General features: G+C 39.8%; 2 protein-coding genes across 2 annotated transcripts; one reads left to right on the top strand and one right to left on the bottom strand.

Annotated features, from left to right (window-relative positions):
• Window positions 1–2,575: 2,575 nt before the first annotated feature.
• On the top strand, window positions 2,576–6,134 carry il6 (interleukin 6 (interferon, beta 2)). Its single transcript, XM_072674595.1, has 5 exons — window positions 2,576–2,653; window positions 2,759–2,955; window positions 4,189–4,302; window positions 4,705–4,848; window positions 5,305–6,134. Exons 1-5 carry the CDS (start codon window positions 2,638–2,640, stop codon window positions 5,500–5,502), a joined length of 669 nt encoding a protein of 222 aa, XP_072530696.1. The 5' UTR covers window positions 2,576–2,637; the 3' UTR covers window positions 5,503–6,134.
• A 17-nt stretch (window positions 6,135–6,151) lies between these two features.
• Window positions 6,152–15,176, bottom strand: tomm7 (translocase of outer mitochondrial membrane 7 homolog (yeast)). The gene is made up of 3 exons (XM_072674596.1): window positions 14,992–15,176; window positions 9,385–9,433; window positions 6,152–6,516 (listed from the first exon to the last, which is right to left on the bottom strand). Exons 1-3 carry the CDS (start codon window positions 15,092–15,094, stop codon window positions 6,501–6,503), a joined length of 168 nt encoding a protein of 55 aa, XP_072530697.1. The 5' UTR covers window positions 15,095–15,176; the 3' UTR covers window positions 6,152–6,500.
• Between the last annotated feature and the right edge of the window lie 394 nt (window positions 15,177–15,570).

The following is a 15,570-nucleotide window of genomic DNA, read 5'->3' on the forward strand; positions in this document are numbered from 1 at the left end:
CAAATAAAGCATGAAGTCTTATAGCATGATGGGGGCTTGCGAAACCAGAGCACCTTCTCATTTCTAACAAGAAAAGTGTGACGATATGTCAAAGTGGTCCTGTGTGTTAAAATACCACAGTAGTACCACAGGCCCGTGTCTACTTTTAACTAACTATGTGTTGCGGTTCCTGGTCACAATTTGGTTTCAGTGTAGAGTTCTTGATGAAACTGTGTAAAATAGCTATTTTAAACCTACAACTAGTAAAACTAATACTAGGCCTGAGGTGACAGGAAACGGGGTGTGATGTGAAGGTAAAAGTGTCGCTTCAGTGTCATTATGACGTAATCTGAAACATCCTCAGGTTACATCAAACAAACCGTGACCTAAAAGCAAGTAAAAGTAGTAGTAACCACACTAACGACCTAATAAACAGCAGTCAAAAAGCATCAAATGAAATTAATTATTAGATTAATTATAAAACTAAGTGCTCCTCATAGCCATCTCTCTAAAACGTGGGAATAAAACTCTTCAGATCAAGGCACGAACTAACCCAGCAGGCCTACCAAGAGCGGGGGAAAGTCTCGCTCGACCTGAGAGGTCCCAGGGCCACAAGCAGTGTAGGAAGTCACTGTTGGTCAATAGGAAACATCACTAAATTACTCAATTAAAATTAAACTATTACGTTATTGCAATTATTAAAAACATTATTACAATTATTAAAATATTACTAATTAAATTATTATGATTAAAATAGATTTATTTTATAGATTTATAGATTTTGACAGGAATGTACATACATTAACATTACATGTTTATTTGTGATGTTTAGCTCATATTCATATTGGACACCATGGAATGGTAGAACGACCCACTTGTGAGGTGAGTAGTATTTGAAACCACTCGCTTTCGAAGCTCAAATAAATGTAAATTTGCCATACGACAATCTGACATATGGTAACATATAGATGAAAAGAAATTATATCACAATATATGTGGAATTCAAAAACTGGCATTCAAAAAACTGGGATTTTTTTCTTAGCCCAGACGCTTCTCACATTGTCTCTGGTTCAGGAGTGGCTTGATATTTGGAATGCTGCAGTTGTAGCCTCTTTCCTGGAGACGTAGTGGCTCTTGATGCACGGACACCATCCTCTGTCTTGATGATCGTCTTCTGGACAACCGTGTGCTGAACTAGACTGAGAGATACACAGTATTTAAATTGTCTGAATAGTGATTTACTCGGCTCCAAATGAAATATTCGAATAATACTTATCATTTGAGATACTCAATGTCTGATCAAAAGTAAAACAAAAATATGTCACTAATATGCCCATGTGAAGCATGTACTGGTATCCCAACTGAGAACCAGTAAGTTTTGTCCTTGGGTTCTACATTGGCCCTACATATGGATGCCCACCAGGGTCAGTTCCGAGATGGGACCAGGAGGGGTTAAACGCGAGATTCACCCATGTGAGATTCAGGTGGAATGTGATGATGGGGCCCATTTGGGATGCCCAGCTGGGTCTCAGTAATAATGCATGTACAAACCCTCTCAGAGCCCATGCCCACCTGGAACCCACCTGGAACCCAGTTAGGGCCCATGTTTGTCCCATGTCCCATGAGCATGTTGGCTGGGTTAATGTGTAATGAATATAACATATATTAATTAATTACATTCTGAACAAAAATGGAACTTTTTATGATATTAATATTTATTAAATGCAGTTGTATGCACTGTATGAACCTATATTTACTACATGCTATATCTCCATATATATATATATATATATATATATATATATATATATATATATATTGACTGGGCAGTGGTGGCTCAGCGGTTAGAGCGCCGGGCTATTAATAACAGGGTTCGATTCCCGGGCTCTCTGCTCTGCCCCTCACTGCCCCTAGTTCACTACTACAGTGACAAATACCTGCACCGTTACCTTTTTATATATACATATATGCACACACCTAGCATATATATATATATATATATATTATGGTTCATATATTATACATTTGTCTAATATATATATATATAATATATATATATATTATATATATATTAGACAAATGTATAATATATGAACCATAATATATATATATATATATATATATATTGTATATATACACAAAATATATGTACATTAATTTTAAAATATATAATATATCCAGTATTTTTGTATATTTATGAATAAATTGGTCCATTTATTGTTTTTCCCTCCAGACTGTCTGAAATTCAGCTAACTGTAGCTGGACTGCAACGGTTTCAGGCTTTAAAGAAATGGGAGCAGAAAGTGGAGGAAGACATTCAAACTGAAAGCCACTGAATTAAAGCCAGAAGTGAAACAAAACCCAGTTAAAAATACCTCAAGAAAAAGTGTAAATTCTGTCAAAACTACTCGACGCTACTAAAGCGTGTATTTCTTCCCAACACACTGGATGGAAGTGCCCTGCATGAAGATGAGGTGCAGAGCAACGCGCCTTCATCATCTTTTCCCCTCATGATGAAGATAAACAAATGTCGTGCGGAAATCCCTCAGAGGTGCTATATAAATCCACCCAAATCACGGCAGGAGCCACAAGAGCCAATTGCAAAGCGAGGGGAGGCGAGACACCATTGAGGAACTCTAACTCCAGTCTAACTCCAGCATGCCCTCAGTGAAGAGTGAGTGAAGGGACCGTGATGCTAGCTGACCTAACTCACTCACTTACTCACTCACTCACTCACTCACTTCCCCTCCTCACTTCCCCTCTCTCTCTCTCTCCGCAGATCTCCAGCTCTCGCTGGCCGCCCTTCTCCTCCTCCTGGTCGCCCTCTGTGCCCCAGTGCCTGTCCACGGCGCTCCGGCAGACCTGCCCGAAACGTCTGGTGAGGAGCTGCAGGACACCGGAGACTTCAAGCGCTACAAGCTGCGCGACATCGCGGATCTGCTGCTGGAGAGCATCACGAGGCTGCGGGACGAGCAGGTAGGGTACAAGTCCGGACTTGCAGCTAAACGCTCGAGAGCTGCTAACTGAGTGGCACGTGAAAAAAAAAAAACCTGGACATTTAGCAATAACGTTGAGAAGCTAATAATATTATAATTATAATATTAGATCATTAACAGCATGTTGAGTAAAAAAACAAAACTTTAAACAAACAAAAAAAAGTTAATGCAAATAGAATTGAACCCAAATGCAATGAGAGAAATGATGCAAATCTGTAAACCAAGAAAATACTGGTATTTATTTTACTTTTTTTTTCTAGATTTTAGTTTATTTGCGTATTTTTATTATTTATTTATTAGCAATACCAAGCTTAATATGTGGCAAAAATGCCTTTTAAAATTTAGTCCTAGACCAGGCTTAACCTGTGTCCACAAAACCAGCCCAAAGAGAAAGATAAAATATTTCTGTAATTTTATATATATATATATATATATATATATATATAATATAAGCCTTTTAACAATTTTATCTCTTTATATAATATAATAATATTAGTTACTTACTAAAGTGTTGCAATTGTTTGTGTTTATAGTCAGAAATTACGAACCTTTAAGAAATATATGTTTTTGTCTTTATAGTGTTAGTCTTTATAGTGTAATATTAAGCATAGCTTAAGGGTATTAAGCATTATTTGTGTAGCCTCTAGTACCAACGTTTCCAAGTACTTTCAAATGATCACCCTTCCATACTTTGTATCCACATACTTATTACTTTTAAATTGTAATTATTGTTAAATTTAAATTTTGTTATTGTTTAATTGGCAAGATAATGTTCCATAATATATAAAGTATAAATAACTAATACTTGGTTACTTTCATTTCTATGAATCACGGTTTTCTGATGCCATAAAAGAACCACTTTTGGTTCCAGTGTGTTCCATGTTTGTAATAGAGATGCTGGCAAATAACCTTTACATCAAGTAAAGCCTTTTAAAAGGTTCTTTCCACTCACGCATCTCTATTACAAATATGATTCTGTATGGAAAAAAAAAAACGGTTCTTCTATGGCGTCACAAGACCCATTTGAAGCCTCTTTTAGGAGTTTTTTAGGAGTGTTCCCTGGGGCTGCATCTCCTTTAGTGAAACTAAGACTCACGTCACACTTTTACCCATTTAGACACCTTAAGGTAGAAGTGTTCCTTAAGTCACAGTACCTGAGGTACCTCTGCTGTCTTCTGCTTGTGAAGTAACTGGTTTGTTTGTATCATTGCAGTTTCAAAGGGACTTCGGTGAGCCAGTGGGAAATATGACAAATTACGACCCTGTGAGGACAGAGATGCCTTTAATCAGCCAGTCGGATAGGTGCCGGCCAAAGAACTTCAGTGCAGTAAGTAAAGAAAACATATAGAGTAGATCTAGAGATCTAGAGAAACTATAGATTAGCAGTACTGTGCATAAATATTTAACATCTAAGAAGGTGTAGAAATCTCTTTGGGCAGTAACCAGTAAGATCACAGCTTAACCATCTCCAATGCTCTTCACAAGGAAGCCCATTATTCTCAGATCCCACCCATTACCTACCTAAAGTAAATCGACTGAACTAATCCATACATGGAGTTCACTGAGAAATCATCTGCCAAACCTGTGTTCTTCTAACTAACAGATCAGACAGACACATTCTCTTTTTTTTACTGTAAATGTTATTTTGCCCAGTTCAGTAGATTAACGTGATATTACAATGTACCCCTAAGTTAATATACCATGTATTCAATGTGTGTGTTTTCCATAGCCGAGATGCCTGAAGCGGATTTATGCCGGGTTAAGGACGTACGAAGGGTACCTGGGCTACTTGGAGAAAGAGAACCTAACTACAGCTCAACTCACCGACATCAGACAGTGGACCACCAGCTTATTAAAGATCATCAAGGATAAAGTAAGTAGTATTTCTTTTATACCTTTCCTTTATACTCATTTCACAAAGCAGGACAGGATCTAGATCAAGCTGAACAACCTCCAGATTCCTTGGATGCTGAGTGCCTTGAAAAGCAACAGCACATATCTATAGCATAACTGTATCTCAATTTCCACAGTTGTTTAGCTTGAATTTTGTGATGAATGGACCAGTACAAATGCTTTAGTCTGACATGGAACAATATCTTTTTCCATTGACTTCCATCAAATATTGAGGTTTTTTCCTTTCTCCTGTAAATTTGCCATTTTTCGTGACAATACGTAGGCTCTGTGAGGCACTTAGTATTTTTGTGTGCACCCATAGTGTTAATTAATTATACCGGTTCCTTTAAAAGCTGGACTTTTCCAAAATACCAAAGTTCACATGCTCCAACTGGTCTCTGTAACCATCCTCCCTACTTTTCATTTGAACCTACAGGTAGATGACACCAACATCCAGTCCGTCAGCAGTCCGCCACACGATGAGCCAGCATGGAAACAGAGGACGTTCACACACTCCATTCTGTACAACCTAACGTTGTTCCTGAGAGACGCAAACAAGGCAATGAGGCACATGATCACGAAAGGCTTCGATTATGTCAGGACGGAAAATAAGGGGTCCAAGTGGCTCTCTTAGAAGCACCAACACTAGCAGCATGGCATTCTTGTCTTTGCCTCAGGATTGAGCAGCTAAATATCGAGACCTGTTTATTTACTGGTTTCATTTATTTATTTATTTATTTTACCTATTTATAAAAGGAGGAACAGGGTTAATGTAATGTGTGTGCCAGACGTGATGTGTTGCTTGATGTGATAAATTATTAATGACCAATCAGTGTTCAATAAATGTACTATTTATTGTTTAATATTATTATTATTATTATTAGTCGAATTTCACCTTTTTTCACCAATTTGGCACTGCCAATTAAACCACCTGTCCAAAGATCCCCCTAACACTAGCAATGCTCCATACATGCTAAGCCAACTACCCACCTCTTTTCAAACTGTCCCCAATGCAGCATTGCTGGGAAGCCAGCACGCTCGGAGGAAAGCGTCGGGTCCCCGGCTCCACTGCACCAGCTGACAGCCCGATACCTTTACAGCATTTGTGATAGAGCTCAGTGGCATAGAATAAATACTTTCTGGGTTATGTTAACTCACATGCTCCTGTAAATCCTAACAGCCTTTTTATATTTATACAGAACATGCTGCTCTAAACCTCTCACCTGAAATTTTAATAAATGAATGAAACTCAAGGTAATAAAAATTGTCATGATAAAAAAAACCAACGATCTCATTTCTTTTTATTATTATTTTTTTTACTTTCTCATAAATGATGCAAACAAATCGTCCTGAAATAAACAGTAAACAGTTTAACAATGGAGGTAACTTACAAATTTACAGACGTACAGACCACACACCATATAAAATAAGCTAAGATCCAGACAGCGCTCTTAACAGGGGATGAAGAGATGTAGAGTTTAGTTAGTGAAAGTACGTAGGCGAAGTTTCGCTTTCCTGGTGGTGATGAAAGAGCACGGTCTCATTTAACGGTCCAGAAACTAAACTTCTCTGAGGAAAAAGGGATGTTGAGATGGTTTGGTCTTGCGTAGGATGCTTCTTTCTCCGTCCTCTTCATCCCCAGAGCAAACTGAGGAAATAGAAAGTGACTTTAGACATAACAGACAACATTGGTTTGCAGTATTAGTGCATCAGTACAATATCAACATTTTTTAGGCCAAAAACTTAAAGATAAAAACCAGAAAAGATGAAATATGCACCAATACCCATTCTACCATTCTATCTAATCACATTACGTCCCCAACTCATAGAAGTGCATGTTCCAGATCAGGTGGCAGTTAACGTCTACCCACAATCTGTTTCTCTGCATACTTTGTTACCATCCTTTCACCCTTTTCCTCAATGGTCGGGACCACACAGGACCACCACAGAGCAGGTAGTGCTCTCTGGGTGGTGGGTCTTTCTCAAAACTGCAGTAATCTGACATGGTGGTGGTGTGTTAGTAGTGTGTGTGTGTGTTGCACTGGTACAAGTAGTGGATCAGACACAGCCGTGCTGCTGGAGTGTTTAAACCCCTCAGTGTCACTGCTGGACTGAGAATAGTCCACCAAACAGAAATACCCAGACAACAGTGTCCTGTAAGCAGCGCCATGTGAGCACTGATGAAGGACTAGAAGATGACCAGCACAAGCTGTGCAGCAACAGATAAGCTTCTGTCTCTGACTTTTCATCTACAAGGCAGATCAATTAGGTAGGAGTGTTTAATAGAGTGGACACTGCACTGCTGTGTCTGATCTAATTTATGTAGTCTTACCATGAGCACACCGGACAGGGTTCAACCTCACTCAAGATCACACCTACCTACCTACTATACAGAAAACTTATGAGTCGTCCCCTGAGGTAACGCCACTTCATGACCAATGTACATACTGCTGTCCCATGACATTTGGCATGTCTGTGTATATACTTATCACACTGCTGATTTCAGCAAAAGCCCAAAATGAACATGATTTTTGTTCCTATGAAATGAGACACTGCTTCTGAGCTAGAAAATTAACCATTTAAAGGAATCATTAAAATCATTGATAGCCCGAGATTTCCACAACATTCATGCCCATAATGTCAGTGTATAAAACTTTTGACCACAACTATATGGTACATGCCACTCAAAAACTACTGTTTACTACAGTCTAGGGAAAAAATGAATGAAAAAATGAGTTTTTTTTTTTTTTAAATGCCAATAACTTTGTTAATTGCAATTATTTCTGGGACAATACATCATACAACTAAAAAAAAACAACAACCCAAAAACAGGCCTACAGTGGGAAAAAAAAGTATTTAGTCAGTCACCAATTGTGCAAGTTCTCCCACTTAAAAAGATGAGAGAGGCCTGTAATTGACATCATAGGTAGACCTCAACTATGAGAAAAAAAAAAAAAAAAAAAAATCAGAAAATCAGATTTTTAAGATCTGATTTTTAAAGAATTTATTTGCAAATAATGGTAGAAAATAAGTATTTGTTCACCTACAAACAAGCAAGATTTCTGGCTGTCACAGACCTGTAACTACTTCTTTAAGAGGTCTTCTCTGTCCTCCACTCATTACCTGTATTAATGGCACCTGTTTGAACTGGTTAACAGTATAAAAGACACCTGCCCACAACCTCAAACAGTCACACTCCAAACTCCACTATGGTGAAGACCAAAGAGCTGTCGAAGGACACCAGAAACAAAATTGTAGACCTGCACCAGGCTGGGAAGACTGAATCTGCAATAGGCAAGCAGCTTGGTGTGAAGAAATCTACTGTGGGAGCATTAGCAGTGGTCTTGTAGGTCTCCCATTTTCTGATTAATCTCCCTCTATCAGGGGCTCCACGCAAGATCTCAGCCCGTGGGGTCAAAATGATCACAAGAACGGTGAGCAAAAATCCTGCAGAAAGCTGGGACCAACGTTACCATCGCTACCGTCAGTAACACACTACGCCGCCAGGGACTCAGATCTTGCAGTGCCAGACGTGTTCCCCTGCTTAAGCCAGTACATATCCGGGCGCGTCTGAAGTTTGCTAGAGAGCATTTGGATGTTCCGGAAGAGTATTGGGAGAATGTCTTATGGTCAGATGAAACAAAGTAGAACGGTTTGGTACAAACACAACTCGTTGTGTCTGGAGGAGAGTGAATGCTGAGTTGCATCCAAAGGACACCATACCAACTGTGAAGCATGGGGGTGGCGACATCATGCTTTGGGGCTGTTTCTCTGCAAAGGGACTAGGACAACTGGTCTGTGTACATGAAAGAATGAATGGGGCCATGTACTGTGAGATTTTGAGTGCAAGCCTCCTTCCAGCAAGGGCATTGAAGATGAAACGTGGCTGGGTCTTTCAGCATGACAATGATCCCAAGCACACTGCCAGGGCAACAAAGGAGTGGCTTTGTAAGAAGCATTTTAAGATCCTGGAGTGGCCTAGCTAGTCTCCAGATCTCAAGCCCATAGAAAACCTTTGGAGGGAGTTAAAAGTCTGTGTTGCCCACCAACAGCCCCAAAACATCACTGCTCTAGAGGAGATCTGCATGGAGGAATGGGCAAACATACCAGCAACGGTGTGTGCCAACCTTGTGTTTTTACAGAAAACGTTTGACCTCTGTCATTGCCAACAAAGGATATATAACAAAGTATTGAGATGAACTTTTGTTACTGACCAAAATCCACCATTATTTGCAAATAAATTCTTTAAAAATCAGACAATGTGATTTTCAGAATTTTCTTCTCATTTTGTCTCTCATAGTTGAGGTCTACCTATGATGTCAATTACTGGCCTCTCATCTTTTTAAGTGGGAGAACTTGCACAATTGGTGACTGACTAAATATTTTTTTCCCCCACTGTATATGTTTGAAAGGGAAACATTGAAATGTGCAAGACAAGGGTACTCCATGACCAGCAGAAGACATAACTGCCTGGGTTGTAAGGAGATCAAACACAAAAATATATATATAAATGTACCTTAGAACTGTGGGTTCTGGCATTCCAGGATCTGCTCCCCGTTTGAAACCTGTAAAAAAACCAAAATGTACGTCATTCACTTCTGCTTGCACTCGCCATTCCAGCAATATTGCTCGAAACCTTTATTGCAGAACCAAAATCTGCCATGTCGCTTGCACGGTTGGCTGAATGGTGTGTTTGCCTGAACCTCTTCACACCAGTATTGCATCATATTGTAGACAACTTATTTCTCAATCTCCGAATTCCTCTTTTAGTGAGTAACTGATACATCCTTTCCAAACACTTCTAGAGAAACTCTAAAGCATAACTCTGACTAAAGTCTTTATTGCAAAGATACTGAAGTAACCACTCAGAAATCTTTATAAAAAAATAAAAAAAAATAAAAAAAATAAATAAATAAAAAAACCTTATTGTTTATGTATCCTGCATTTCACACTTTACTGGCACAGTCTAAAATGTCAAAATGTATAAATCCTAAAACTAACTAAAGAGAACTCAATAATAAAAATATGCAAAACATTAGTCTTTTCATTTCTTTATTGACCATTAATTATCTATGTAAACCCTTTTAGTATCAGGTAGGGATGCACCTAACAATTGTTTTTTTTATTAATTTTTTTTTAATCGTAAATTAGTTCTCTCTCATGACTAATTTAATGATTATTCTAAAGGGATTTTTTGAGGATATTTTCAGTACTTAAGGAGGTATGATTAACTGCATGGTTCATTAATAACAGAGCAATAAGTCCTGGGGGTTAATGGGAGGAAATGCAGCACATTTTATTATAAATCACTGTATTAAGTAGGGGAGAGTATTTAAATAGTAGTTTTTAGGAATCTCTTCCTACTGAAAATATCTTTAAATATTGTGATGATATTTTTACCATATCGCTCACCACTAGGTCAAAGAGTCGCCCAAGCCGTAAGTTTCTGGTAACTGGTAATCAATCCTACAATTCAGGCTAGAGGACTTTTGGCCCATGCCTCCTTACAGTAAGGAGTAAGATTCCTTCCTCAGCATTTCTGTTGGGTTAAGATCTAAACTCAAAACCAAATGACACATTTCGCCTGCTTTAACCTTTTGTTGTGTGCTTTGGGTCATTGTCTTGCTGCATGGCCCACTCACAGTTAAGCTTCAGTTCAAAAACAGATACTCTGACTTTCTCCAGTAGAATGCTGTGCTGGTCCAGCAATAATGGGAAGCTGCCTTGGACATGAGGTAGCAAAGCAGACCCAAACCTTGATACTCCCACCACCATGATTAACAGTTGGGATAAGTTTCTGCCTTTTCATTTCATCGCTTGTAATTTGCACAGAAAGTCATTGGAATCCCAGCTAATAAACTTTGTTTTTGATTAAATGGATGATGTTTGGGCTTCCCCTTTTCATTATGTGACTGAGAAATAGAGAGGGAGACGTGGGAGAAAAGTGAATAGAAACACGGTAGACAAAAGTTAACACTTTGGTTATCAGTCATCATTCTCTGTACGTCTGCAGCACACATTCCTTCTGTAATCAGAACAAGCTATGTGTGGATCTTTTAATTTTCACATTCTCCTGGGAATTAATTTTAGATTCGCACAAATAACCTAATAATATAAATACAAAAATAAGCTATTGATTTGAAATATGACAGATGTTCTACCAGCCAGAAACCTGCACATCAACAGTCAGCACATTTTGCTTATGTTCACAATACTTGTGCCTGGAATTTTCAACTTCTTAACTGCGCATGGGATTTTAGGCAACCTCAGTTCCCGTTCAAGAGTTTTATCTTTTGAAGATATAACAAACATAAAATGGGGAAACTGAAAATCAAGGTCAATGAAAGTTTCAAGTACTCAAGTATCTTTCCAAGTAATATGTTGCCATGTTCAGCCAAGATTGCCTGTAATTCTAAAAATGAACGTGCGCTGTTCATTTCTCATAAATGCTCTTTCACACCATACAGCACCAGTTTCAACTTCTTACATATAGCCTGAGCTACTTGAGTTTAATCAAATACTTCTATTTTCAGATTATATGAGGATACATACATTTAAACCTTCCTTGTTTATATAGATGCATAGAAGCACATGGTCACTGCTGTGCAAAAAAAAAATCTCCAATATGGTAAATTTACAAGAACTTTCAATTAAAGAAAACATAAGATTTCTTTTCAAGAGATTTTGGAGCAGTTTTTTGGAGATTTGAGATTTTTGATACGTTAGATTGGCCTCATCAATCCCAAATGTAATCCAATCCAAACGCAATAATGGTAATTTTAACTAACCAATTATTGTTTTTATGAATGTTCAACACTCACCATTAAACAGAACCAAGGTCAATTTTCCAGTTCTTACTAACCAGACAGTGAATCCTTTGAACGTAAGAAAGTAAAAGCATGAGTGTGTTGCTGATTCAGACTGCAGGGAAAGTTAGAAGGCTCCTGGGACTGATAACAGCAGTGAAACCAGTACCAGTCATACTTCAACAGTCAGCTGGAGAAACATTTGGGCAGAGCACTTAGCAACTGGCGCAAGAAAACTGGCCCGAACACATGCCATTTTTCATACTCAATGATAAGCACTGAGAAATGATGTGCGGCCAGTGTAAAAATAGCTGGTCCAGGAAGTGACTTCGAATATGCTCACTGAGCACCACGGATACAACGTCATTATTTTTACGTACATGTTCAAAGGAACACGCAGACCAGATCCTGATGTATTATGCAATAGTAGCAACATCATGCCCCAGCTCTTCCTTTGTATCAGTTTCATAAACTGCCCATTTCTGCTTTTCCTATCACAGAAACAGTGGCAATGGCTCCAGAGTACCAGAGACCATTTCTTCTCCAAGGTCTGCATCTTTGTCATTTTGACCAGTTGCCCTTAATTGCACATAAATCCTTGAAATTTAGCAATATTTTTATTTGGCCAGTAGTTTATAGAATAAAACAAATGTTAATTTTACTCTTTTACTATAGCAAGAACAGATAAACTGATCATTTGGAGAGGTCTCTGTTTTTATTCCCCTTCTTCCCAAAATGGCAACTTCACAGGGGAAGGGAAAACCTGCTTAAATTTCAATGCAAATATTTTATTTTATTTCGGACCATTTCTATTGGTCCATTTACTATAAAATCTGTACAAAATGCAACAAACTGCCAGATTCACAAACCAGACTGTAAACTCACTGTGCTGAGCGCTGTTAAGCAACTGAGATTAATGCACTTTTAATATAAAATGATAAACTGTAGCTAAGCAGCTAACTCAACAGTTCATTTGAATACAATGGTGGGGTAAAGTGGCTGTTATGATATCCAAGGCGGTTACTATGGTGTTGCCAAGTGGTTGCTACTGTATGCCAGGTTGTTGAAGGATGGATGCTACAGCATGGTGGTTGCCATGACGTTGCTTATGGTATTTCTAGGTGGTAGCTATATGGAACCTACGAGAACGCAACAATGTTGATTAATGGTTTTTATGAGTTTGCCAAGTGTCTGCCATGGTATCCAAGGCGGTTACTATGGTGTTGCCAAGTGGTTGCTACTGTATGCCAGGTTGTTGCTATAGTGTTGCTTAGTGGTTGCTTTAAAATTTCCAGTTGGTTACTATGGTGTTGCTAGGTGGTAGCTAAGTAGTTGCTACAGTGTTACTTAGTGGTTGCTACTGTTTCCCAGGTTGTTGAAAGATGGATGCTACAGCATGATGTAGCACGGTGGTTGTCATGATGTTGCTTAGTGGTTCCTAGGCAGTTCCTATGGTATTTCCAGGTGGTAGCTATATGGAACCTACCAGAATGCGACAATGTTGATTGATGGTTGTTATGAGTTTGCTAAGTGTCTGCCATGGTATCCCATGCTATGGTGTTGCTTAGTGGTTGCTGTAGTATCCCAGGTGGTTGGGTGGTGTCCTCTTTATTTCATAGTGTAATACTGTCTCAAAATATTACAGCGGTTTACAGTGTTAACGAGGGCAGGGAGCAGAGGTAGCGCAGATGGTTGTATTTGATCAAAGAAAGTTTAGTTTGTTCACAGAATGAGAAAATAAGTGGACACTGTGCACGATTTCAGTCAATCATTCAATAAGTGTTAAACGGTCAGTCTGGCAACCACTGCAAACGTTAACCTGCTCTGAATCAGGGGAGAGAAGCTGGATATCAGTAGCACAGCTACCCACCACAGAACACACTCAAGTCTGGCGGACTGAACCCCCACCTCCAATCGTTCAGACAATAACAGGCTGCTGTTGACGCTAAAAACTTGGTGTTGGGAGGAGCACAATGAGACTGGTTCTGCTGCGTTTGGACCATGTAGGCCTAGTAGATTTAGCTAACAGACTAAACACCAGAGCACAGACCGTATTCCAACTAACACACGTTCAGAGAATAAAGCTTCATATCTGAGAGCACAAAGTGGAGCGAATGGTCTTGGGGGTGTTTTTCCACTGTTTTCGGAGCACTTCTAGTAGACTAAATAGCTACCCAGGTGAAACGTCTGTATGCTGATCGGAAAAGTGCTGCCAGCCACATTAGTTTGGTCAGAGTGAAACACTTTCATAAGCGTTTTTGACTCATTTCGAGCCAAATGTGGCAGAAACCAGACACGAGCGAGTGAGCATTTATGGGTGCCACACACTTAAGAACAGATAGGAGTTGACTCAGACCACTGAAACCGCTGTGGCTCTCGGTACTGACACATTAACCAGCTTTGGGATCATTTGGTTCAGCTAGGGAGTCTAAAGCCCTCTCAAATAGTGCACTTGGGCACAGTCCTCATGAGGCTGTAGGGCACTGGTATCCAACCCAGGATCTGGTGATCTGGACTACTCCAGGTCTGTTGACCTTGCCCTTTAATGCCCCCAGGATTTGGGTCAGTGGACCGTCATACAACCAAACTTTCTGTAACCCTCTCTACCTGCAAAGATACAGGGCGAGGAACTTCTGAGCAGTAGTTCTACTCTTCCACAGATGTGACCCCATACCACCCCATAAGCAATTCCCCAACCCAAATGTCACAACTGGACTGGCTGGAAGCCCATCAGCCCCAGTCTGATAATCACTGCCCTACATCTTGAGGTCCTCCTTGAAATACTTTGCCAATAGACCGTTTGGAGAATCACCTTTTGGGACAGGTCACTGGAAAGGGTCTTTCTAAGTGTAGGGAGCCCCCTAGTGGACTGGCGAGCTCACAGCACAAACACAGGCTCATAGAGTTAGTTCAGACAGTGCTACGCTTTTATACGGTTTATAAGGTTGGATAAAGGCCATAATTAGAAAGTTACTCTAATTATTAAGGCCTCTCTAAGTCATAAGATGTCTCGATTCAGCTGCACTCGGAATCGATTCGGCTGATTCGAAAGAACGATTCGTTCACGAGCCGGGCGCCAGACTAGCACCAAACGTCAACTAAGGGGGGCTTCACGTTTTTTTAACGTAAACATGATGACACCATGCATTTGTAAAATACATATTTCTACTATTGGGCAGATTATTATTATAAGACGCTTATGATGACGAAAAACACAAGCGTTTAAACTTTAAACACGCCAGCACGTGAGCTAGCACTTGCTAGCCTGCTATCTCGAGTTAGCTAGCTAGCTAGCGCTGTGTGGTGGAGATACTGACCCAGGTAGAGGACAGTGGGGATGAACCCCCAGCGGATAACGAACTGCCCGCACTGGAAGACCTGCTGCAGCCTCTGCTTGGTCTCTTTGCTCAGTTTGGCCATGTCTGCGCTGCTGGGAGTCTCAGGCGCTGTGCGTGAAGGGCAGACTGGGGAAGGACCACTCAGCCACGCTGCCGTATTCTGGGCTGACTGCTGTTTTACGACACTCACAAGAAGCACTTTGCAGCAGCGTAGCGCCGCTTGGCGAGCAGCTCGAGTGGCTCCCTACTCCCTACGTAGTGCACTATGTGGGTCAGGTCACGTTTGAGTGCCATTCAGGGCTTTTAATGACAATAAAACCCTTTTATTTAAAAAATAATAATTTAGAGACGCCCTCAGTTCATTTGTGCATATTTTGAGTTAAGGTGAATGAGTTATGTTTGAGTTATATTAACTGAGCTATTTTAATGAAATATGGTGATCTTTAAGGTGTGCTTTATGTTTGAGTGCAACTGATGAGTAAAACTCACATTTTCCTATTGGCTCCTGGCATCTTCTATTTGCATAATGGGCGTGTCCTCCCACCCTTGCTTATCGTC

The sequence above is a fragment of the Salminus brasiliensis genome, chromosome 3 (assembly GCF_030463535.1).
Source record: "Salminus brasiliensis chromosome 3, fSalBra1.hap2, whole genome shotgun sequence".
Classification (NCBI taxonomy): Eukaryota; Metazoa; Chordata; class Actinopteri; order Characiformes; family Bryconidae; genus Salminus; species Salminus brasiliensis.